The sequence below is a fragment of the Phlebotomus papatasi genome, chromosome 1, assembly GCF_024763615.1.
Source record: "Phlebotomus papatasi isolate M1 chromosome 1, Ppap_2.1, whole genome shotgun sequence".
Classification (NCBI taxonomy): Eukaryota; Metazoa; Arthropoda; class Insecta; order Diptera; family Psychodidae; genus Phlebotomus; species Phlebotomus papatasi.
The window spans coordinates 90,272,742-90,296,324 of record NC_077222.1 but is presented as its reverse complement, the minus strand read 5'-3'; the positions used below and the strand labels follow the sequence as shown (position 1 = coordinate 90,296,324).

The window sequence follows — 23,583 nt, the reverse complement described above, 5'->3', positions numbered from 1 at the left end:
TTATTGCTGTACACGGTAAAAACTTTTGGACACTGACCAAAATATAGGAACAATTTTTCCTTAGAACAATTTTTTGGAATCAATTTGTACCTAGAGAAGATATTTGTTTGTTCCAAAGTTTTCTTTACAGTTTCGTTACGAAATATAGTTACAATTCAGTTAGAGTTTTCTTTTGAAACCGTTTTGATACAGTGAAATGTCTACAAATTTGAGTTAAATTTCGTTTTATACAAATTTGTTCCAGAAAGTTAGAATAGAATTTGTTGCACTCGGCTGTTTTGTTCCTACTGTCAGGAACAAATTGGTACATATTTTTTATAACAGTATTTTTCCTACATCCATAACATATTTGTTCCAACAATTTTCGGTGTTCGTGGACGAGGTAATTTTTTGAACGAAATTGTTACTCATATGGGGAATCTTTTTGTTCCCATTCTCAGGAAAAAATCCGTCGTCTTACAGTTAAGGCCTATACTTCAGTCGAGATGGATTTCGGTGGCGAAAGTTCATAAGGAACATCAAATAAAAATAAACTTAAGAGTGTTTTATATGGATGCGTGCATGACGAAATCTTATGCGAGTGCTGGGAGCAGGAGGGGAAAGGAATCTCGAATTAAAAAAGTGAAACCATGTAGCACGAAAATTGCTACAGATTTGGCGTCCTCTTCACTTTGGTGACGGGTGACTGAGTGTGAGAGGAGGGATACGCTTTTATACTAGACGAGCTATTTATTGGAACAAATTCATTACTAATATTGGGTATCTTTTTGTTTCTCCTAGAAGATACAAAATTTATTCCAAAAATTTTCGGTGTCTGTGGACGAGCTAGTTTTTGGAACAAATTTCATTACTAATATTGATTATCTTTTTGAGTCTCGTAAAATGAACAAAATTGTGCCAAAAATCGTGGTGTCCGCGGACGAGCTAGTTTTTGGAACAAATACGTGCCGAAATTTTTTACCGTGTAATCGGATCATGTCAGTTTTAGGAAATAGAGAAGGATGGGGCAGTTTCACCCAGATGAAGTCTTTTAACACTCATTTGGCAAGCTTTTATGAATTATATTCAATCTAACCAAGTCCAGCTAGTTTCTCTAAGTCATAGGCTGTTAATATTAATTTTTTGCTGTAAGCTATTTACTAATAGGATTTCGATGTTTCGGTAATCTGATTATTTTCAATCGGTTCAGAGTGCAATGTATTTACTATTTTTTAATTTTTTTTTCAGAATCCTGCTAATATATTTTCTTTTATTGTTTCTTTTTTTCTCTTTCTCTGTCCCTGTCTGTGATTGCGCTCTGTGAAATTCCGGGCATCTTGTGTTGCAAAATTTTTTGTGTCTTATCTCTTTCGGTAAATGGTTCCTTTTTTTTGGGTAAATTTTTAAATTTGGCAATGTAAAGAGTATCCCCGGAAAAGCCATCAACATCCGCCGCCGCTGCCGCTGCCGCCGCCAGTGTGACGCCAACATCATCAGTGTCATCGACAAAGCGTCCGCGAGTACCGCCAATTGTGGCAATGACAACAACGGAAGATTCTGATGATGATGATGATTCCGATGGTGGTGGTCATCCGGGTAAAATGAGTGTTGTTCAACAGCAAAAAATTAAGAGTGTCAGTCAACCGAAGGCATCATCAGTATCTAGTTTAAAAAATATTGTCGATTGTAATCGTGCTGCATCAGTGCTGGGTACAGCAGCAAATCAGCAGCAACAATTAGGGAAATCAGACCGTATTTCGAAAGAGAAGCAGAAATTTTTTCGTCTTCATGCTATCAATAGTGATCGCGGTGGTGGTGCTAAAATATCACCCATCTTTCACAATAGATTGGGTGGTGATGGTGGTGAGTGCGAGAGTGTTGTGAAAAGGGAGGGAGTTAGACAGAAGGTTGGACAGCAGCAACAGCAGCAACAGCAACAGCAGCATCAGCAGCATAGGAAGAGGCAGGAACAGTTGTCGGATACAACAACTTCTTGTTCTAGTAGCGATGATGATGATGATGATGATGATGATACATCATCATCAGGAAGCTACAGTACGAGTGATTCAGGTTCAGGTTCAACATCATCAAATACATCATCATCAGATGATGATGATGATGACGATGATGAAGAATTTGAAAGTGTAAAGGCAAAGAGTTCAACGGGAAAATCGTGTTCGTCCGTGAAGAGGGAGAGTAGTAGTAAGCAGGAAAAGTGGCCAGAGACATCACATACATTCAATTCTCAAGTTAAAACGAGAATTAATCCTGAGCCTCATAGGCTTTTTAACAGTTTTACAGCGGAATCCAACAAAGAGGGTGGTGTTTGGGGTTTTGCAGCTGAAGCTAAGAAAAATTTAGATATTTTTTCGAAAGATTCAGCAGCAGCAACACCTCAACCATCAACAAATCCTCAGAGGATTTTTGGGACATTTACCGAGGAGGAGAGTGTAATAAAACCTCCAAAGCAGAAATCAAAAACAACAACATCAACAACAGCAACAACAGCAACAACTCAAGGAAGTTTTCCTGGTCAACAATCATCCTTTGGGAATACCAGTAGGAATTCCCTGAAGCAGGAATCAACAAAGGAACCTCAGAGGGTGGTTTTGAAAGAAACCCGTAGTACTTACAGGGATTTTGCCAAGAGTTTGGCAGCTGAGAAACAGCAGGCTCAGCAGAAGCCTGAAGAAAATCCAGCTGCTGCAAATTCGAGGCAAACGACGCGAAAGCAAAAACGTGGTTCAACAAATCGAGAAGAAGAAGATAATAATGATGATGGGAAAGGGATAGATAAGGAGCAGACGCAGATGACACCAAGTAATCTTGTGAAATCTGCTGTAAATTCCAAGACATTGGAACATGAACGACGCTATATGTCACTCTTCAATGATAGCAAATTATTCAGTTTGGGTGGTGCAAACAGTGGTGGTAATCAGAGGGATAACGAGAACACCCCATCACAAGCCACAAATTCCACTACTGGACGTGGTGAATCCCAAGCAGCCCAACAGCCATACATCAGTAATCAGAATTCAATGGGTAAGAGTCTTCAAAAATTCATCTTCCCCCCGAACCAAAAAAGCAAAAAAAAAACATCAAAAATTTATCGAAAAATTCTCAGTGAGCTCAAAAAAAACCCCAAAAATAATGAAAACTTCCTACCATTTTCATTGATAATAATTGATTTGTGAGTGATGTGAGAGTAAGCAAGAGAGAGAGAAGTTTTTTCTGTGTCATGTTTTCTTCAACCGAAGTATCGATTGAAAAATTTTTTGACATGAGTTGTGTGCGCTTCCGATGCAGCAGGTTTTTTTTGGAGAGTGAGAGAAAGAAGAAGAAGAAGAAAAAAGAGAGGAAATTGGGTTAATTACTCACAATAATGGGAAAAATTCATATGTGTATTGTGCATTTACGTCCAAATGGTTTTGATGTATTTTTATGTTGATTGTGTTATCTCATTTCTGCAATCAATATTTAGCTGAAGGCAGTTCTGTTGAGTTCCTTGGAAGAACTCACTGATATTGCAAGTGGTTCTTGCAGAAGAATCAAAATTTGCCTTAATTTGTGCATCGCGAGTGAAATTTCCGCAGTGGCTATTTACATTCCTCTATTAGGGGAAAGTACTCTCGTTTCGAACGTTCATGCCTTCGAATAATGTGAATTTCTTTTGATTTTCGTAAGAGATTTACACTAAATTATCACGAAATTATCAACAACTGATGATAAGCCAACTAATATTTAATAGAAATGTGTAAGTCTCTTGCGAAAAACAAAAGAAAATTCACATTATTCGAAGGCATGAACGTTCGAAACGAGAGTACTTTCCCCTATTAGAGGAAGGTTTGTTTAGTTACAAACAAAAAGTCTGTTCAAAAAAGAAAACCTTCCTGTTTATTTTTCCTTTGCTAAAACTTGAATGAAAATTACTCTGCATTAAAACTCCGACAAAGTTTTTAAATAGAACAGGAAGATTCAATCAAAATGTTAAGTGCGAAAGAGTGGATCAGACATAATGGACTACGTGTTACTTGTAAGAGAAAGGGAGAAAGGAAAGGATGTGAATTTTGATTATTAAATTCTCCTGATATAAAAGTTTGCCGGTGCTCTAAATTGATCTAATTCGAAAATTTAATATATTTACTGATCATTTGTAGTGCCAAACGTCATTGTTTGGAATAGTTGAAATTAGGATATCCAGTCACGGCGGTTTTTTTTATAGGATACAACTTACATTTAGAAATTTTTTATATTCAGCGCTGCCTAGCGGTGGCTACTCGCAATTACAATGTTCCAATTAGTAGTATTAATAATATAAAACACTCTGATTAAATATTAAAACAATAAAAATCGATAATATACGGATATTAGAAATATATAATACAGTGCGCGAAATTCAAATAGGTATATCGAAATTGAAATAGGTATGTGGGTGGTCGGTGGGTCGGATTAACTTAGTACTATTATGTCAAGTAGAGGTCTACCCAACATCCATTTTTATCGTAGTGACCCGCACTCACTGTCGTCCGTGCGTGCATACTAATTTACGAAGAGGATGAGTCGTTTGGGTAACATTATTTATCAATTCTTCAAGAAATAGGACTCCTAAGGACGAAAATACTGCACTTTCAAAGGTAATACCATGTTATCTGATATGGAATTGATACAAATTTATTGCCAAGCGGTGACTTTTACTTATAAAACTTCTCAAATACTGGAAGGATATTGAAGTACCAATCACTACATGTCGTATCCGACAAATCCTGATGACTACAAACTGGCTACAGTGAATAAAACCGCTAAAGGAACCATTACTTAAGAAGCACCATTTTGCCGTTCGATTGGAATTCAGAAAAAATAGATTTCTTTGGACAATAAGTGACGGAATAAATATTATTTTTTCGGATGAGAAAAAGGTCAATTTATAACAATCCGTCAAAATTTGCCATGATAATTATTTTTTTGCCAAATTTCAATCGAGCGGCAAAATGGTGCTTCTTAAGTAATGGTTCCTTTAGCGGTTTTATTCACTGTAGCCAGTTTGTAGTCATCAGGATTTGTCGGATACGACATGTAGTGATTGGTACTTCAATATCCTTCCAGTATTTGAGAAGTTTTATAAGTAAAAGTCACCGCTTCGCAATAAATTTGTATCAATTCCATATCAGATAACATGGTATTACCTTTGAAAGTGCAGTATTTTCGTCCTTAGGAGTCCTATTTCTTGAAGAATTGATAAATAATGTTACCCAAACGACTCATCCTCTTCGTAAATTAGTATGCACGCACGGACGACAGTGAGTGCAGGTCACTACGATAAAAATGGATGTTGGGTAGACCTCTACTTGACATAATAGTACTAAGTTGATCCGACCAACCGACCACCCACATACCTATTTCAATTTCGATATACCTATTTGAATTTCGCGCACTGTATTATATTAATTATTATATTAATTATTAATTATTATAATAATTATTATATTAATTATTTTGTTTCTAACTTTTCTTCTTTTCTTGGATTTTTCATGTGGGTTTCTGGGTTTTCTGTTACACTTTTGATGAACTCTTTATTATTTTTTCTTTATTAATTTTTTTTCTTTGCGCTGAATTGAACTCGTGACGCCACGAGCCTAGTTGCTCCTGTCACATCTACCTTGAGCATATTTCCGATTATCTCTGCAATAGGGCCTATTTTGTAATTGAAATTTATTTGTCTGATAAAACATAAAAGATCGTTATACACGACAAAAGACTATACAGCCTGAGAAGAAGCACTTCCGCCGTTTGGCATTGGAGGCTGGTCACCAACGCTAAGACGGCGGCGGACGCCTGATTCATGCCTTATTGCTGCATACTTTTTTGTTAATTGTATATGCTTAAGAGTAATAAATATATAATAATAATAAATAAAAAATAATAATAATATGGTAGGGGAAAGTGCCCATGGTTCGTATGATTCCAATGACTAAATTTTCTACGTTTCACAATAAGGTAAAGTACCCTGTAGTCGGCCGGTTTCTCAACTCGGCCAGTGCGACTATTTATTCAATTTACTTAGATTTATTATAATATGGTCTTACCGATTTAACATTATAAGGTGTATTATATTATATAAAACATAAATCTGTGAAAATTTCATAGAAATTGACTATAAAACGTTAAAAAATTGGTTAAATAATTCAACTGGCCGAGTTGAGGAACCGGCCGACTAGAGGGTACTTTACCTTATATGTGACTCATCGCAACCATATTTTAATAACTATGGGAAAGTGGCCAGTTTTTAAAATATATTGTGGAGTCACGTTTATTGAGAAACATAGGAAAAATTTAGTCATTACGAAGCTTCCAATGGTATCAAGCATGGACACTTTCCCCTATTGAGAAATATGGGAACGATTTACGAAGCTTCGGATCGTACAAAGCATGAGTACTTTCCTTTAACTTAATTACAAGTTCCTGGAACGGTCTGAAGTGCTTTACTTAAATAAAAAGTCAATTTCATGAATTCATAAAATCCATCAAATTTGGGGGGTGCATATAAGTGGATCACATGTACTACGAACAGAACTTGCCTATTGATTTCCTTATCAAAGTGAAAAAAACGAATGGGAGTGCTTTTGTTAAGAGTCTTGGTGCAATTTTTTTTTGCAAATTCTATTATAACATTCTTGTGATAAATCTGGTGGAATTGTGGAAAGAGTGTATGAGGGAGTGAGGGAGAGCATGCTTTGCAGTATTTCTAACAATTTTCTTTCAGTTGATTGTTGTTTTCTATAATTAATCATTCTTTAATTTAGCGAATATTGGTTAAGTGGTGTGTGGTAAATATTCTAATACAATTGACAACAAAATATATTTGGGGAAAATCTCTTTAAAAGGGGAAATATTCGGCAAAATTTTCCCCTTTTTGGGTTTACTTCAATGAAGAAGACGAAAGAAACTCTTTGAGGTTTTCTGATTAGTGTTCTATGGCGGTTGGAGCTGGAGACTTTTTCCTAATCTAATCTCTTCCTTTTAGACAAATTATTTTCTTCATAGATTTCCTCTGAAAATCCACTGTTTTTATTCTATTTTGTTTTTCAAAATCTTTTTTCCAAAATTCTGTTTTTTTAATAAATAAATGTAGAATGGTGCAAAAGTGTTTTTTTAGAAAAGAAAATGTAGAAGAAATTTTATCTGGAAGAAATCGGTCTGACTAATTGTTGCTGGTGAAGTGCTTTAAAAAAAAATATACAATAAAAGCTTAGAAAAGCGGGATTTGTGAGATGAAAAAAAAATCTAAGGATGATGAATTTGGATAAACAAATGTTTATTAGCTTCCCATCCTTTTTGCTTTTCGGCTTCATTTCTTACTCTTATCCTACAATAATTAATGTAATTGTTGTGTAACCAATTAGATTTAAAACCAAAAAAAAAGATCAATTCTTTACTTTTATATCCACACACCACTAAGTTTTCTAGCTTTTATTATTTCATATTTTTAATGGCCTTTATTTTTATTTTTAAATTGTTTTAACTATTCCATTAATCTTCCTAATGTTTCTTTCGGCATTTTCACACTACATTTGATCTTGTATGAGAGTTTTTGTTGGATTGCTTTCTGTGACCGTTTTTTTTTGGCAGTGTTTTTGGAGACTCAAAGTCATTTTTGTACTTCGTCTTCAGAGCAACAACCTCTTCCGCCGGGAGTCACGCAGAAGGATGTGCAACTGTACAAGGAAATCCGCGAGAAGGCTGTGGAAGTGGTGACGGAAGTGATGAATCCGGGCGGGAAGATGAATCTAGCTGTAGCTGGGAGTTCTCTAACGCCCAAGTACCTGAGTCCGCCATCGATGGCCATTGTAGCGCAGGAGAGATGTCCAGCAGCCATTGAGTTTGGCCAGTGGGAGATTGATACATGGTATTCCAGTCCATTTCCTCAGGAATATGCCAGGTGAGTTATTATTTTCTTACAGCAGAAATTTTCAACTGAAAATTTAACTGAAGACCATATCGTTGCTTGGATCAGCAATTGTTGTAACTTACTTTTCCCTTCAATCAGCAATTTTCGTAAAAATAGGAAGTCAAAAAGAAAATAAAAAAATATAATATTTCATATTTTGTCATTAATAATAATAATAATATACTTTATTCACAAAACAATTATGAAAGAAAAAAGAGAAAAAAAAGAAAATATTAAAAAAAAAAAAAATGTACAGAAAGAATTGAAAATGAAAAGAGAAAAACAATTAAGTGAATTACTTTCATTGCATGTCATTACTTACAAGATTCATACAAGAATTTACTTAGTTTTTATTTCGGGTAGTTACCGATTAAGAATCGGTTCAGAAACGATTGAAAGCGGTTCAGTTTTATCAGAAATTCCAAGACCTTTCCAACGAGCCGAAATATACCCCATTCGGTTGATAAATACGCTCTCTAGAGCCTTTTAATCATTTGACCTTGAAAAATCATTCAGCTCTTGCCGATCTGGCCCTTCTGCGGTGCATACTGTGTGCTACTTTTTGTGTATCTTTTCTTTCTTGTCTTTTTTCTGATTTGATTTTTGCATAGTCATGCCTGTCTTCCTGTTTTCTAAATTTTCTAAATTTTGACGTCTTTCTCGCGCTGCTCTTCCGTTCTCCTGCTCTTCCTCCATTGTCCTCGTATTGACACATACTTCTGTGGCTTACGTTGACTTTCGGCTACCTAATCTATGTCTCTTCATTAATCTATTTTTATTACTTTAGTTTTCATTAATTTTTATTTTATTCTATTTTTTATTTTTCTTATATTGTAAATTATTTCACTTAAAACTGAACTCAGAGATGTCAAACGAATTTTGTTTTACAAATTCAGACATCTCTTACCTTGAGCATTATTTTCTTTTCGCTTCATATTAAGTTATGTATGTTTTGCATGATATACTCTAATTTTGGTTTTCCAATATTATTGTAAATGTTTCAATTTGCTCTGCGTGAACATTCTGTAAACATACGCATCCTATAGATGTTTGGCATATACAACCTACGAAGGAGCTTTTCCACCGTTTTGCTCTGGAGGTTGGGTATTTAGCGTTGACGGCGGTGGACGCTTTAAAACACAACTTACTCACGCTTTAAGTTTTTTTTTTGTTTTTGTAATCAAGCAAAACAATTTTCATGGATAATAGCTCAAGTGCAATAAATAAATAAAAATTAAAAAAATAATCCGTAACAAAATGTCCACCTAGGCAACCTCTAAAATATGTCCAAAAGTTAATAAATCGCATGACGTTTTCTTGTGTAATCCCAAAAAACATGGTGTTGAAGGGAAGAGGGAGGGGTGGGAGAATACTTTTGTAGAGAAAGATTTTTTTCCGCCTCTGGGAAATTGGAAAACTCATGGGTACTCTCGTCCTCAAAAGAACGAGAAGGAGACAAACTTTAATTTTGTGAATAATTTTTGCGTGTCCAATGACTCCTTTACAAGACTGATTACTAAAACAAGAAGAATTATTGACCAGTATCTTGTGGGATGTCCAGGAAGTGGTCAAGAAGACACCAAATTCCTGCATGCTAACAGATTTCTCAAAATATTTCACACAATAACACTTTAAAACACATTTCTCTCAACACGATGTTATTGTAGACACATTAAGCTTTCTCAAAAGCCAAAAAAACACTTTCTGGACAATCAGAATTCACCAAAATCTGGAAGAATAGGAAAAACTTCCCTGAAAGCAGTCTCCCGCGCTGCCAAATGTCAAAATTATAGGCCATTTTGGCAAAAATGTCGCTCCCGCTTGGAATTTTGTTACAGGTTGTTGTCAAATAGCAAATGGCGGGCATTGGCAGGATAACCTTACATTTGACCTCTAGATTTTTGTGGACGAGAGTACCCATAAAGTTTGAACAAGTTTTTGGAAAATTTAAGAAAAAAATATTTTTCGAATTTATGCAATCTGTGATTGTTAGTTATCATACTTATTGGCCCCGAGAGGTTTTTCCTTATTCGGTTCTAGAAATATCAAAAAAGTCACAATATCTGCAAGGAAGTAGAAAATCGAATATTCACGAGTTTTGACCAAGAATATCTTAGCTCAGGAGTTAATTAGGATCCTGCAAAAAATATCCTAGATTTGGTCATCCCTCTAGTTTGTACTTATCCAGAAGAATCAGATTTTTATCGATTCTAGATAGTATAAAAAAATTGTTGTTTCCATGGGTACTCAGTGTCCCAAAGGAGACGAAAGAGTTAATGGAGTTCATGTGAAAAACGAACTGGCTTTAACTATCTTGCCCTTAATAAGGGTTAATTTAATTGGGGATGCATAATGGACCCAATTGAAGGCCTGGATATAGCGGTTCCGCAAGTAACCGCTCCCACTGTAATATCTGTCCGTGGACCAGATTGATTACTTTAGAAACTTGTGGCAAGGGTTTTTCTACACTAGATCACTCTCGGTCAAACCTTAATCTATTAAGTTGCATATGTGTTTCTCACAGGAATTATAGCCTTAAAGTGAAAAATCATCATGTAGCTTTATCTTTTTTGGCATCGTAACAATGAAGATGCATCAAGGGGTTTGTTTTTCTCTTTTAAAATTATTTCAGACGTTGCCGTTGTCTAGGTGAACTTTCGGTACATATGAAAAAATGTTCTTGAATCGCTTTTAATAATGGGTTCTCAAGGTCAAAGGTTTAAAAGGCTCTAGAGAGCAAATTTCTCAATCAATTTAAACGAGTTTAGGTTCGTTGGAAAGGTCTTGGAATCCCTGACAAACCCGAACCGAGTCCAATCGGTTATATACCGGGAATGAAACGGTTATAATTCATTAGGATAATTTATTCAGTCATTTCTTTAAATTGAAAATATTTGAGTTTTTGAAGTTTCTCAGTAGTACAAAAATGTCAAGTCTGAGAATATTGTTATCCATTGTCGTAGGTTGCCCAAGCTCTTCCTGTGCGAATTCTGCCTCAAGTATACCAAGAGCAAAGCCGTCCTTGAGCGTCATCAGGACAAATGCAGTTGGCGTCATCCACCAGGGACAGAAATCTACCGATGTGGGGAACTTTCTGTCTTTGAGGTGGATGGAAATGTCAACAAACTCTATTGTCAGAATCTCTGTCTCCTAGCTAAGCTATTTCTCGATCACAAAACTCTCTACTACGATGTGGAACCTTTTCTATTTTACGTCCTGACCAGAAATGACCGAAAGGGTTGTCATTTGGTAGGGTACTTTTCGAAAGAGAAGCACTGCCAGCAGAAGTACAATGTGTCCTGCATCATGACAATGCCACAGTATCAGAGGCAGGGATATGGGAGATTTCTCATTGACTTCAGTTATTTGTTGAGTCGAGAGGAGGGTCAACCAGGAACTCCAGAAAAGCCACTTTCAGACCTTGGAAGGGTGTCCTATCATGCTTACTGGAAGTCTGTGGTGCTTGAGTATTTGCATGCTAATCAAGGAGAACCGTTCTCAATCAAGAAATTGGCCAAGGATACAGGAATGTGCATTCCGGATATTGCAACAACTCTCAATCTTTTGCACTTTGTCAAGCAGATTCAGCGTGAAGATGGTGAAAAGGCTCAATCTGTTGTTGTGATTGACTACAAAAAAGTCGAAGCGCATCATGAAAAGGTGTGCAAGAGCAAATCGAGAATTCCAATTGATAGTGAATGTTTGAGGTGGACGCCTTTGTTGACACCTTCGGTCAATCCATTTCGTCTCGATTCGGACGACAGCAGTGCAGCAGCATCGCCGGAGAGGAAGAAGGATGTCGAGAAGGTAGATGGAGGAAATGAAGAAGAAATAAAATCACATCCAATCTCAGTTGTTGCGGCTCTTCAAAGCAATATCATTGACAACAGTGGAGTGAAGCTCAAACGAAGACGATATACGTCAACTGGCCAGAGATTGCCAAAGACACCAAAGAAACCAGTTCAAGTGACTCCGGTTCCAGTACCGGTTCCGACTCCGGCTCCGACACCGGTTGCGCCGCCCAAAGAGAAGCCGCCGAAGGAAAAGCCTCAACCAACCCAAACACCTGAATACCTCGATACAACGTCATCAGGGAGGAAGCGAACCCGTCCTAGCAAGTTTAATGAAACAACTTTCCGGGATATCAGATTCAAGTCAACGGAAACGGCATCTGGAGGTGATGAAGCACCAGAGGAAACGCCAAAACCTGCAAAAACAGTAGCTGGGAGCTCTTCCAGGAACAAAAGGCGTCTGTCAACTCCAGTTCAAGCAGCCGAAAGCAATCGGGAACCGTCTCCGGAAAAGAAAAAGTCCCGCCCGTCGAAGAAGGAGCAGAAGGCAGCTGAAAAAGCAGAAAAAGCAGAAAAAGCTGCAAGATTGGAAAAATCAGAGAAATCTGAGAAACCTGAGAAAGCTGAGAAGCCTGAAAAGGTTCAGAAGCCTGAAAAAGCTGAGAAGCCGGAAAAGGTCGATAAACCGATAAAAAATGAAAAAGCGGAGAAAAGTGAGAAACCGGAGAAAAGAGAGAAGGTGGAAAAAAGTGAAAAACCTGAGAAAGTCGAAAGAACAGAAACCCCAACGCGATCAAGTAGATCGAGGAGTGAGGTGAAGAAAGCCTTAGTAGCTTCCAGTCAAGAATCGGATACTCCGTCGGAAATGAGCGAAAGTTCTCTGCTTGGAGCAAGATCACGACGAATTATGAACAAAACTCCAGCCCCTTCCAATCGGGGTGTTCGGCATTCGTTGAGGCAGGAAGCAAAAGAGGCCCAGAGTAAGAAGAAGGAGACTGAGAAGGAAGTACCTGAAGAGCCGCCGGCAAAAAAGAAACCGGAGAAGGTGAAGAAAGTGGAAGAGGAGAAGATTGAAGTTAAAAGTCCTGTGACAGTCAAAAGGAAGCGAGAACCTCCATCAGTGAAGGCTATAAAGGTTCATCAGAAGGAACAACCAACAACCAGTGAAGATGAACAACCAGCAAAAAAGCAGATAACCATTCCGGAGATGCTCAAGTCGAAGGAGGTCAAAAAGGAAGTGGTAGAAAGTAAGAAAATTGAAGTTCGAGAAGAGGAAGTAAAAGAAGTAAAAGAACTAAAAGAGAAGATCAAAGAGAAAGTGAAGGAGAAATCTGTTGAAGTGAAAGCAAAGGAGACTCCGGAGAAAGTTGAAGAGGTCCCAAAGGAGAAGAAAAAACCCGTTCCAACTCCAAAATTGAGAAGTAAGAAGAAGTTGAAGGAAGCAACAACTGATTCAGCTTCTCAGGAATCATCAGCTGAAGCAGACGATGAAATGGAAGACAAAGAAGTCAAAGCTTCAACGATAAATTCACAGCAAATAAAACAACCAACAATCCCAGTCATTCCTATTGATTCTGCTCCCGTGGAAGCACCCAAAAATGTCCCAAAGAAAGAAATTCCTCCGGAAAAATCAAAGACTGAGACAAAATCTCCTGAAAAGGTAAAAGTCGAGCTGAAGCCTGAAAAGGCACCTCCAGTTATACCTCCAACAGCTGAAGTATCTGTATCTACGTTGAATGCCAAGAAGGACTCTTCAGTTGATCTTCATGCTGATGCTGTTGCAAAGAAAACAAAGAAACAGGTTATGAGGGATGTTCTGAAGCAGGAAAAATCATCTTCATCCAGTTCGTCAAGTTCATCATCTTCTTCATCTTCTTCGTCATCATCGTCATCTTCATCTTCAAATAGTGGATCAGAAAACAATTCACAGAAAAGTTGCGAAGTTTCGAAGGAGAAAACTAAGAAAGAGAGGCCTGTTGAAAAGGTTGTCGAACTAGAGAAATCTGTGATTGTTGCAAAAACGAATAATACAATAACTGAATCCACTGTTGCCATGGTATCTGTCCCAAAGTCAGTGCCCAAACCTCTTGAAGTTCCAAAAGAAGAAAAGAGAGATTCGTTGTCACCTGTGAAGAAGGATCAACAAGAAAAAGTGCCAGTTATCAAAGAAAGCAAGAATATTTCCGAGGACAGCAAGCCAGTAGAAGCGACAGCTCCTGAAAATGCAACGAGTGTCCTCAAAGTCAATGAGAATTATACATCAAAGCCATCAAGTCAGACTGAAACACGCCCTAATGTGATTGTTGATCCTATTCCTATGGATATCGAAGTGGAGGAACCCCCAAAGGAAATTCCAGCTAAGAAAGCAGAAGAGACGAAGGCGTCACCAGAAAAATCAAAATCCAAGGAAATGGAAGAGTCACCGAAGAAATCCAAAAGTTCCTCGAGGAATAAAGACAACAATGATCCTAACAAGATAGTTCTGTCAGATTCAGAATCAGAAACTGAGATTGATGGTCAAAAAATTAAAATCCTGAAGAATCCACCTGAAGATCTCGTGAAGAATGTCATTAAACAAGTCGAGACTGAAGTGACGACTATAACAAAGGAAATCAAGGAGATGTCTGTGATTAAGATAAGCAAAGAACAGTCAGAAACTCCTGTTCCTGCAATTGTAGTATCGGAAGTTGTTGAAAAGAAAGAAGAACTTCCGCAGCCAAAAAACTCCTTGGATGTTGCTAAAGCAGGTGGAGGGGGGAAGGTTGCAACATGTGAACCACCACCACCTGGAGGTGGGGAAGCAAAGTCCACAAATGGGAATTCGGCAGAAACTCCGTCTTCTGTAGAAAAAGAACCTGAAAAACAACCTTCACAAGTTCCACAGAAGGAGCCTGAAAGTCTGTCTGAAGTTCGGAGAATGTCTAAAGATTCCCGTTCAACGCCAAATGTCAAAGTTCCGAGTCAAGAATCTGTGCAAACTGTGACAAAAAAGTCTCAGTCAACTGTTACTGATTTCAAGATGGAACACAAATCTCATAGTCGCAGCAATAATTTGGAAGTAAAGACTGAAACACGATGTAATCAGACAGAATTGGGTGGGAATCAACCGAGAAAGGATGATTCACCAAATAAGAAAGAGCATAAGACTTCAACGACAGTTAGTGTGACGAATTCGTCGACAACATCAACAACTAGTAGACATCAACAGCAAACGGCAAACAATACGAAGCCACAGCAGCAGGAGAGTGCAAAGAGTAGTGGGAGTTCATCAAATTCCTCATCGTCTTCGTCGTCATCTACGTCGTCAAACAGTAGTAGGCAATCTTCGAAGCAACAAACTCAGCAGCAGCAGCAGCAACAACAACAACAGCAGTATCAGCAACAACATTCAACGCAGCAGAGTTTGCTAGATCAGAAGGCGATTGAGTTGAATAAGATGCAGTTTGCTACGATGAATTCTCTACCGAATTACCATACAACGCATCCACAGTATTGGCAATGGGAAGCCTACTACCAGGGCTACAATCCCCTGCCACATTTGGATCCGACAACACAAAAGTCCCCCAATAAATTCCATAAAGATTTGGCGTCATCAATGGCGTACAGTCATGGATTGCCACAGAATCTCTATCAGAACACACTGACGATGCAACCACAACCTCCGCAGACGCAACACATTGCTCCGCCAGTTGTTAAGGAGAAGTCACAGAGGAGTGATAAGCAAAAGTCATCGAAATCGTCAAAATCGGAGGAGAAAGCCTTTCAAGCGGGAATGATGCAGACAAAAGGACAGCAGTACAATACATCGGGATCTCATGGAATGACGTCAAGTTCGTCAAATACTTCGTCAAAGTCAAAGGGTCATCATCAAAAGACTGAAGAGAAGAATGTGTCGGGGCATATGAGTCAAGCGAGTCAGGGACAGCATCAGTCGGCTATAATGGTCAACCAGGAAACCATGGGGATCAATTCAATGCATCATCAACATCAGAGTCATCAGATGATGGGAAAGTCTGAAGATCAACAACATACAGATGTCACTACTGTGACTTCTGACATTAAGCAACATACTCCCCCAGCTCCCGATATTCCATCAATGGGAGTCTATACTCCGGATTCGACAACAAATTCTGTGCACAGTCTGCACTATGGACAGTGCGATATTGATGTTAGTCAGTTGGGATTGGAATCTCCAACTAGTACAAGTAGTGATATAGCCAGTCAGAATTCCGTTGAGAATGTCAGACCGCCGAGTGTTGTGCCACAGCAACATAGTCAACAAGTACAGCAGTATTCGGATTGTTCGGTGCATCAGCATCAACAGCAGCAGCATCAATCAACACAGATGCAACAGCAACATATCAGTATGGTGCCGACATCTAGTCCTCAGCATCAGATGGCAATGGCAATGGCTGCAAATATGGTACCGAGCCAAGGAATGTCACAGTCACAATCGCGAAAGATGTCACAACATCATCAGCAGAGTCAGAGGAGTGGCGGAGGAGGAGGCAACAACAGGGCGTCAACGCCTAAGGTTAGTGCACAGCATCACAGGAACACGTCAACTCCGGGAGCCAATCAGAGACAGCAACACAGTGCAACGCCTCCGGTCAACAATCAACAGATGGCTAGTCCAAATCAGGCACAGCATCAACAACTACAACATCAACATCTCAATCAACAAACGCAGCAGCAGCAGAATTTGCAGCACATGCAATATGGCCATATGCTGCATGGACATCATCAGGCAATGACGCCTCAGGGAAACTACATTGGAGCTGCACAGATGACCCAAAATTTTCCAGCACAGTCTCCTAATTCCTACGGATCCATGCCAACAGTCATTCAGCATCGGATGTCCGGGAGTCATGGAAACTTAACAGCTCACAATCCACTGTCTAGTCCTCAACAGAGACTGGGCCCATCGCCTTCGGCATGTTCCGGCAACAATTTCTACATCCAATCCCCAGGTGGGAATGCTACTCACCATCAGAGTCATACGCCAGTTCCCCAGATTGCCACTCCAACACCCTCAGCTACTCCAACTCCACAAATGAGTGGCGGAGGTGGAGGAGGAGGAGGGGGAACAGCGGCCGTTGGGGCTCAAGGTGCAGGAAATATGTGTAGCCTGTCGAAGTTGCAGCAACTGACGAATGGACTGGAGATGATTCAGCCGGGAGGATGCAATACACCACCAGCTGGAACTGTCAATCTAACTCCACCTCCAAATCACCATCCACACGCAACAATGACTCCGCCACCAACGCATTTGGTTCAGCAGAATCCCACCAGGAATATTTCAACCCCTCCAGCTTCACTGCAAACACAGATGGCAGCATCTCTCGGGTACCATCATAAGTACTATCCGGGAAATGTCAATTCACCGTTGGGCGCTTCAGGGGGAGCGAATAGTGGAGCAGCGGCAGCGGGTGGAGGTGGAGGGAGGACGTCCAGGAATACAGCATCGGCTCCAGTTCAGCATATGGCAGCTGCACCGAGTAGGGTGAGTTGACATTTTATTTCAATTTTCTTTGAGTATCCTAGGAACGAAGTGAAGTTAGCAGCGAGAGACGGACTTTTGTTGTTTTCGGTATTGAAGATGTTTTTGGAGATCAAACAACGTTATTTGAGACTTAGTTTTGATTTTGAAGAAGTAAGATGTGTTTTCCCTGAGTGATTGATATTTCCAAGTGATTTCCGGAATTCGTAGTAAAATAGGTTTTAGTTTGACGTCCCAGATACATTAACCCCTCCCGGACTGTAACATTTCCAGTGAGATAATTTAACGATTTTTTATTCAAAAGTAACATAACTTTCCGGGTTTCCGTAAAAAATATCCGAGACTAAGATATCCTTATACAATAAAGAGTGTCCACGTTAAGATTGTACCCAAGAATAACGTATGGCCAGTGAAATCTGCACAAAATTCAAACACAATTTTCTAATATTTGTACATAGTTTTATTATAACTTTTTTACATGTTTTGAAAGGTATATGTATGAACTTATTTCAAGAAAAAATCCGGTCCGATCCGATGAGCTTTTCGGCACATTCGGGGAACTTCCGCCATTGATGTCGAAAATGTGGATGTTGGCATCTTCTTCAACTCTCGTTTTATTTTTCCCTTCAGCGTGACTTCGGTTTTGGGTCGAAAGTTTCGGGCATACACCTTTCACTTAATATTAGCCCAAAATGATTTAATAGGCCTCAATTGGGGGACGTTAGGGGTAGTTTTCTTGCTTCTTGACAACAGGTATGTCAAGTTCCTCCAATGCGTTCATTGTCTTCCTTGAGTAATGGCTGGGTGCTAGGTCTGGCCAGAAGATCACATTGTCCCTTCGATGATACTTTTTGATGAAAGCTTCCAGCTTAGGCAAGCAATCTCTGATATAGACGTCAGAATTTTGCGTTAGATTCTTTGTGAGGAACGCGGGCTCAGACATTCCAGCAGCACTGATTGCAAGCCACAAAAGGACCTTTTTCGGGTACTTAGTATGCTCAACGTACTTATCTTTCTTGTCTACATTGTCATCACGTACATAATAATACTGCCCCTGTCACTTATTTCCATCCATGGTGAAATAGGACTCATCGTCCATGACACAAACACGTCGTTCTGAGCGTGAAAAACATTTTGGATCAAAAGAGACAAACGAATTTTCTGACTCTTTTCCTGAGTTTCTGAGACAGCTGGCTTCGGTTTTCTGGTTCTCCTCTTGATTCCCATAGACTCCAGATACTTCTTCACCGTTGTTTTGCTACATTCAAGTTTGTTACCAAGCTCACGGTACGACTTTGCAACTTTATTGGATGTTAACTTGCAAGTCGAGCCCGCATCTTCTATGCTAAAATTTCCAGGTCCCTTAGCTCGTGTAGTGATTTTTCGGTTCCCATAGTTCGACAGGATGCTATAAATACTCCTTCGCGATATTCCCATAGTCACAAAATGTTTTACGACTTCAGATTTATTCAATGTGGGATGACTGTCCTAAAAATTACAAACTAATTTTCGTCTATACTCTTCAGTATTATTTGTGGGAGCCATGTTTCCTAACTAAATCTAGGAAAACTTTTATGTCATGTTAAGAGCACATCTGGCAACACTGTAAAGTGGTATAAATTTTAATACTGGTATACATTTTAATTTTTTTTAAGCCTTCAAAATTTTGTGCGGATTTCACTGGCCATACGTTAATACCTTAAAAATGAAGTCTACATAATATTAAAAAAAAAGAAAATATTTTTTGAAACTATAATTCATTGTATAGATTTATTAGATAGAGTAAATGTTCTAATTCAAATTCATTTCCAGATGCTTTAACTTTGACAGAAGATTCAACACATTAAGTTCATATTTTTTCTGAAGGGAATTACATAAATTTGCTCCTTGACTCTTCTAGAATGTTACTGTTTAGTGAAAATTCTTTAGATATAATTTGAAAACTTCTTAAATACAAGAAAAATACGCGAGTGTAAAATGCTTCTATTGGAAACATATTAATCTAAATGGAGACAAGGGAAATGTTCTAATTGGAGACAAACAGTGTAAGTCAAACCGCGACAAAGGGCTTCCAAAACCTTGTTGAGTTGCTCTTGATATGTATGCAATGTATGTATGTATGTATGTATGCAATGATATGTATGCAAGATGCATTAAGAGGTCTACGGTATAGGATATAGGACTCTCTCCCATGGAATAAAATAGGTTTTCGATATTATATAGAATAGATACTTGAATATTCCACTTATTTTATTATTTACTTTGCCCTATATTCAACGCATTTCTGTTTAAATCAGAAATATCTGAGAAGTACGAGTTTTATGCACAATCTGAACCATCTTATGCTTAAGCTGTGCGTATTTTCAGCACAATATTGATTTAATATTTTAAAGTATTTTTTTTTATTTCACATAGAAATCTTTAAAGAATAATAAGGACAAAATTCGTTTTAGGAGCAAAAAGAGCTCCAAGAAAGCTCTGTAAGAAATTAGGCGCCAACAAAAAGCACCTGAAGGAATTTAAAGTGTTTTGTTTTTTTACTTCAACATGAAATCATGCAAAAAATATAAGGACAAAATGTATTTTGAGAGCTTTATGAGCACCAGAAAAAAGCTGTTTTAACAACTGGATGCTTCCGAAAGTGAGGAAATTAAAAAATCTTTTTTTTCTACTTCAGCGCGAAATTTTGAAATATAAGGAAAAAATGCATTTTAAGAACTAGAGGAGCGCCCAAGAATGTCTCGAGAGGAAATTAAGTTTTCCAAGAAAGAACCTATTTCGTGAACAAAAGGGTTTTTCTGAAGTGTCTGTAAATGTTTCAATAGGAAACCCTGGAAATATGATTTTTTTGGAGAGAATTTCCTATTGTTTTAGATGGGAAAGGAGAAAAGACCAGGAATAAGAACAAATCCTGCAGTCAAGAGCAACTTAATAAAGTTTTGGAAGCATTTCGTCGCGGTTTGACTTACACTGTTTGTCTCCAATTAGAAAATTTCCCTTGTCTCCATTTGGATTAATTTGTTTCCAATAGAAGCATTTTGCACTTGTGTGTATTTCTTGTATTTAAGAAGTTCTCAAATTATATTTAAGGAATTTTCAGTAAACAGTAACATTCTAGAAGAGTCAAGGAGCAAATTTATGTAATTCTCTTCAGAAAAAAATATGAACTTAATGTGTTGAATCTTCTGTCAAAGTTAAAGCGTCTGGAAATGGTTTTGAATTAGGACATTTACCCTAAATTGAATTTTATTGCCGAAATATTCTGTTTTGTTCTCTAAACATTGGGAGCAATTTTCGTCAAAAATTGCGTTTTTGACAGAAAGGAGAATGGTCAAAAGTATATGGGCGCTGGTCCCGGAATCGCCACAAACGAGAGTAGGCGCATTTTGTAGGTACTGATATAAGAATGAAAAATTGCCGGCACCTAGGACGATAAATGCTGGGAGTCCTTGTAAAAAGGCCTCTAATCTTTCTTATAAATCACTATTTTGACAAGAAATTACACAAGAACTGCTGAAGCGATCTTGATGAAATTCGGTATAGGGTCAGTGTATTACTTAAACTTTTTATACATGCATACCACCCCCTCCCCCACCCTCCATTCTGGTAGCCCCCATACAAAATGAAAGCATTTTACTTTATAACTCCTTTCTGAGAAAAGATAGAAAGTTGAAATACGGCATGCAAATAAGGCTTAAAGAAAACTTTTTAACCATACATACCGAACCCTTCGTCCATCATCCTTTATGGTAGCCCCCATACAAAATAAGAGCATTTTACCTTATAATTCCTTTCTGAGAGGAGGTAAAAAGCTGAAATTCGACTTGGGAACAAAGCTTAGGAAAGACTCTTTAACTTGCATACCACCCCAACATCCACCTGTCTGATAGTCCAAATATAGAAAGAATTCCTTCGCACAAATTGTTATTAATCACCTAAATTGAATATTAGTACAACTTCTGTAGACAATAAATCGAGAAGCAACTCCAAAACCTTGATTACAATATCAAAAAAATCACCACTAATGCCAATTAGATTATACAACGAGGATATGTTTCTTTTTTCACGTACCAACAGATCTTAATGCGGCGAAAAACGAAATATAAAAAATCTGGAAAATTATTGTTAACGTTATTACTTTTTAATTTTTTTTTTCATTCAATCAAGCTCGATCAAAAAGTTCTTCGTGAGGATTGATGAAAATACCTCTTCTCAGAAAGGAGTTATAAAGTAAAATGCTCTCATTTTGTATGGGGGCTATCAGAATGGAGGGTGTTGGGAGGGGGTGGTATGAATAAATAAAAAGTTTAAGTAATACACTGACCCTATACTGAATTTCATCAAGATGGCTTTAGCAGTTCTTGCGTAATTCGTTGTCAAAACAGCGATTTTTTCGGAAGGATAGAGGCTTTTTTACAAGGACTCCCAGCGTTTATCGTCCTGGGTACCGGAGTTTTTTTTTAAATCTTATACCAGTATCTGCAAAATGCGCCTACTCTCATTTCTGGATGAAGATGAATCGGTGCCCATATATACTTTTGACCATTCTTCCTTCTAAGAAATAGTTTTTATGCTCTAGAACTTTTCCTCCATAGTTTAGAACATTGGTCTCAGAACAAAAGTTGTTACCTATACCAATGTCTATCCATTGACATAGGTCCCGTTCGTGGCGATTCCGGGACCGGATTTGACCATTCCTCCTTTGACGTTTCCCTCTACAACTCTGCAGGGAATTTCCTTCAAAAAAGCAATTTTTGACAAAAATTGCTCCCAATGTGTAGAAGCCATAACAATTGCTTTAAGAAAATCGTTATTCATATTATCAATTAACAAAAAGACTTCTTAGCGATCAAAGCGCCACTCTGGTGGCGAATATGAACAACTGTTCCGAATGTTCTCTCATTTGTCTACTATGTTTTTTTGTAAATATAAATTTAATGAAGGGAAGGTTTTCATGGTAAACTTTTCTCTGGTTTAGGTGAGTCCGAATGTGACTATCAGTCCCAATCTTATGTCTCCGTATGGAACTCTCAATGGCTATCGGATGGCCGCTCAGCAATCAGCCGGTTCTGTAGCCACTTACATCACAAATTCAGCAGCTGCTGCCGGTTTCAATCCTCAATTGCCCGTGCAGATGAATGTGATGAATATGCAATCTCAGTATCAAGATCCAGCTTCAATTCAGCGAGCTGCTCAGCAGAATTCCGTCTATTCGCCGTACTATATAAGTTTGAATGGGTCGATGCGTCGGTAGAGTACGAGATCGTCACCCAGCTGTTCTGGCTGGGTGACCAAAACTGAGCCACAGGATGTGGACAATGACGAAGAGGACAATGATTACTATGACTAATAGACACACATTCCAGCGTTTGGCAAAAGAGAATCAAAAGTATATAATGTTTATAGAAGAAGAAAAAAAAGAGAAGAAAATTAATTGAGAAGGTGAAGAAAGAATGTGAAGGAGAAACTCACTCAAGAGTGTTGCACACATTGAAAGTCATTAAGTCGCTCGCGCCGTAAGTAATTTTTTTTAAATTCTATATTGCAAGTGTTGTGTATATATTTTTTTTTTAATTTAAAAAACTATTTTTTTGTGAAGATAATTCTGTACACTATTGGATTATTTCTACTTATTATTGCTCATTTTTTTTAATAACCCTCCTATTATTATTATTATATTATTATTACTGATGTGGAATTTGACAGGTGAAAGATTGAGGATCAGAGCGAATTTCTCCTATTCGATATTCCTTTTGTGGAATTTGTGTTATTTACGTGTAGTTACGGATTTACTTTAGTAATTGACATTGTGTTGTTTTTTTTTTTTATTGATTAAATTATTACCAAAATGAAATACTTTTTTGTATCACTTTTCCATGTTTATTACATCCCTTTCCCCAAATCCAAAAAAAAAAAATCCTGCCTACACTTTCATTTATTGAACTATTTATCAAAGAATATAAAGTTTTTTTTTTTGTACTCTAACTTATATGCAAGAGAGTGAGAAGAGGATTTTTGTGTACAAAGAAATCAAATTTGTTGAAAAAACGTGTAAAAAGTAAAGAAAAACAATTCTATATTTGTGAAAAAGAAGATGAAAATCATTGTCTGAACCGACGAGTTTTAGTGAATAGAGCAGATGAATTAATATATATATATATATATATATATGTGACTTGTTTAAAAAGTATATTATACATAAAAAAAAGATGAAAAAACAATAATTTTAAAATGATAAATTGAGTGAAAACTTAAACACAAAAAAAAGATCTGCTGAAGCGGAAAATGTATAAAATTTTATTGTAAACTACTTAATCTCTAAGACAGGATGTTAGTAAATTAATATTTTGATAAGGAAAACAATAAAA

General features: G+C 37.7%; 1 protein-coding gene across 2 annotated transcripts in view; it reads left to right on the top strand.

Annotated features, from left to right (window-relative positions):
- LOC129809650 (histone acetyltransferase KAT6A-like) overlaps positions 1-23,069 on the top strand; it is a 38,942-nt gene extending 15,873 nt beyond the window's left edge. The window contains exons 5-8 of one of the 2 annotated variants that reach the window (XM_055859647.1): positions 1,403-1,575; positions 7,648-7,915; positions 10,888-17,218; positions 22,194-23,069. In XM_055859647.1, coding sequence (XP_055715622.1) covers positions 1,403-1,575; positions 7,648-7,915; positions 10,888-17,218; positions 22,194-22,469 — 7,048 coding nt within the window. In that variant the 3' untranslated portion in view covers positions 22,470-23,069. Of the gene's footprint in view, positions 1-1,402; positions 3,022-7,647; positions 7,916-10,887; positions 17,219-22,193 lie in introns of both variants that reach the window. The other variant, XM_055859646.1, reaches the window with a different exon arrangement.
- Positions 23,070-23,583: the final 514 nt, after the last annotated feature.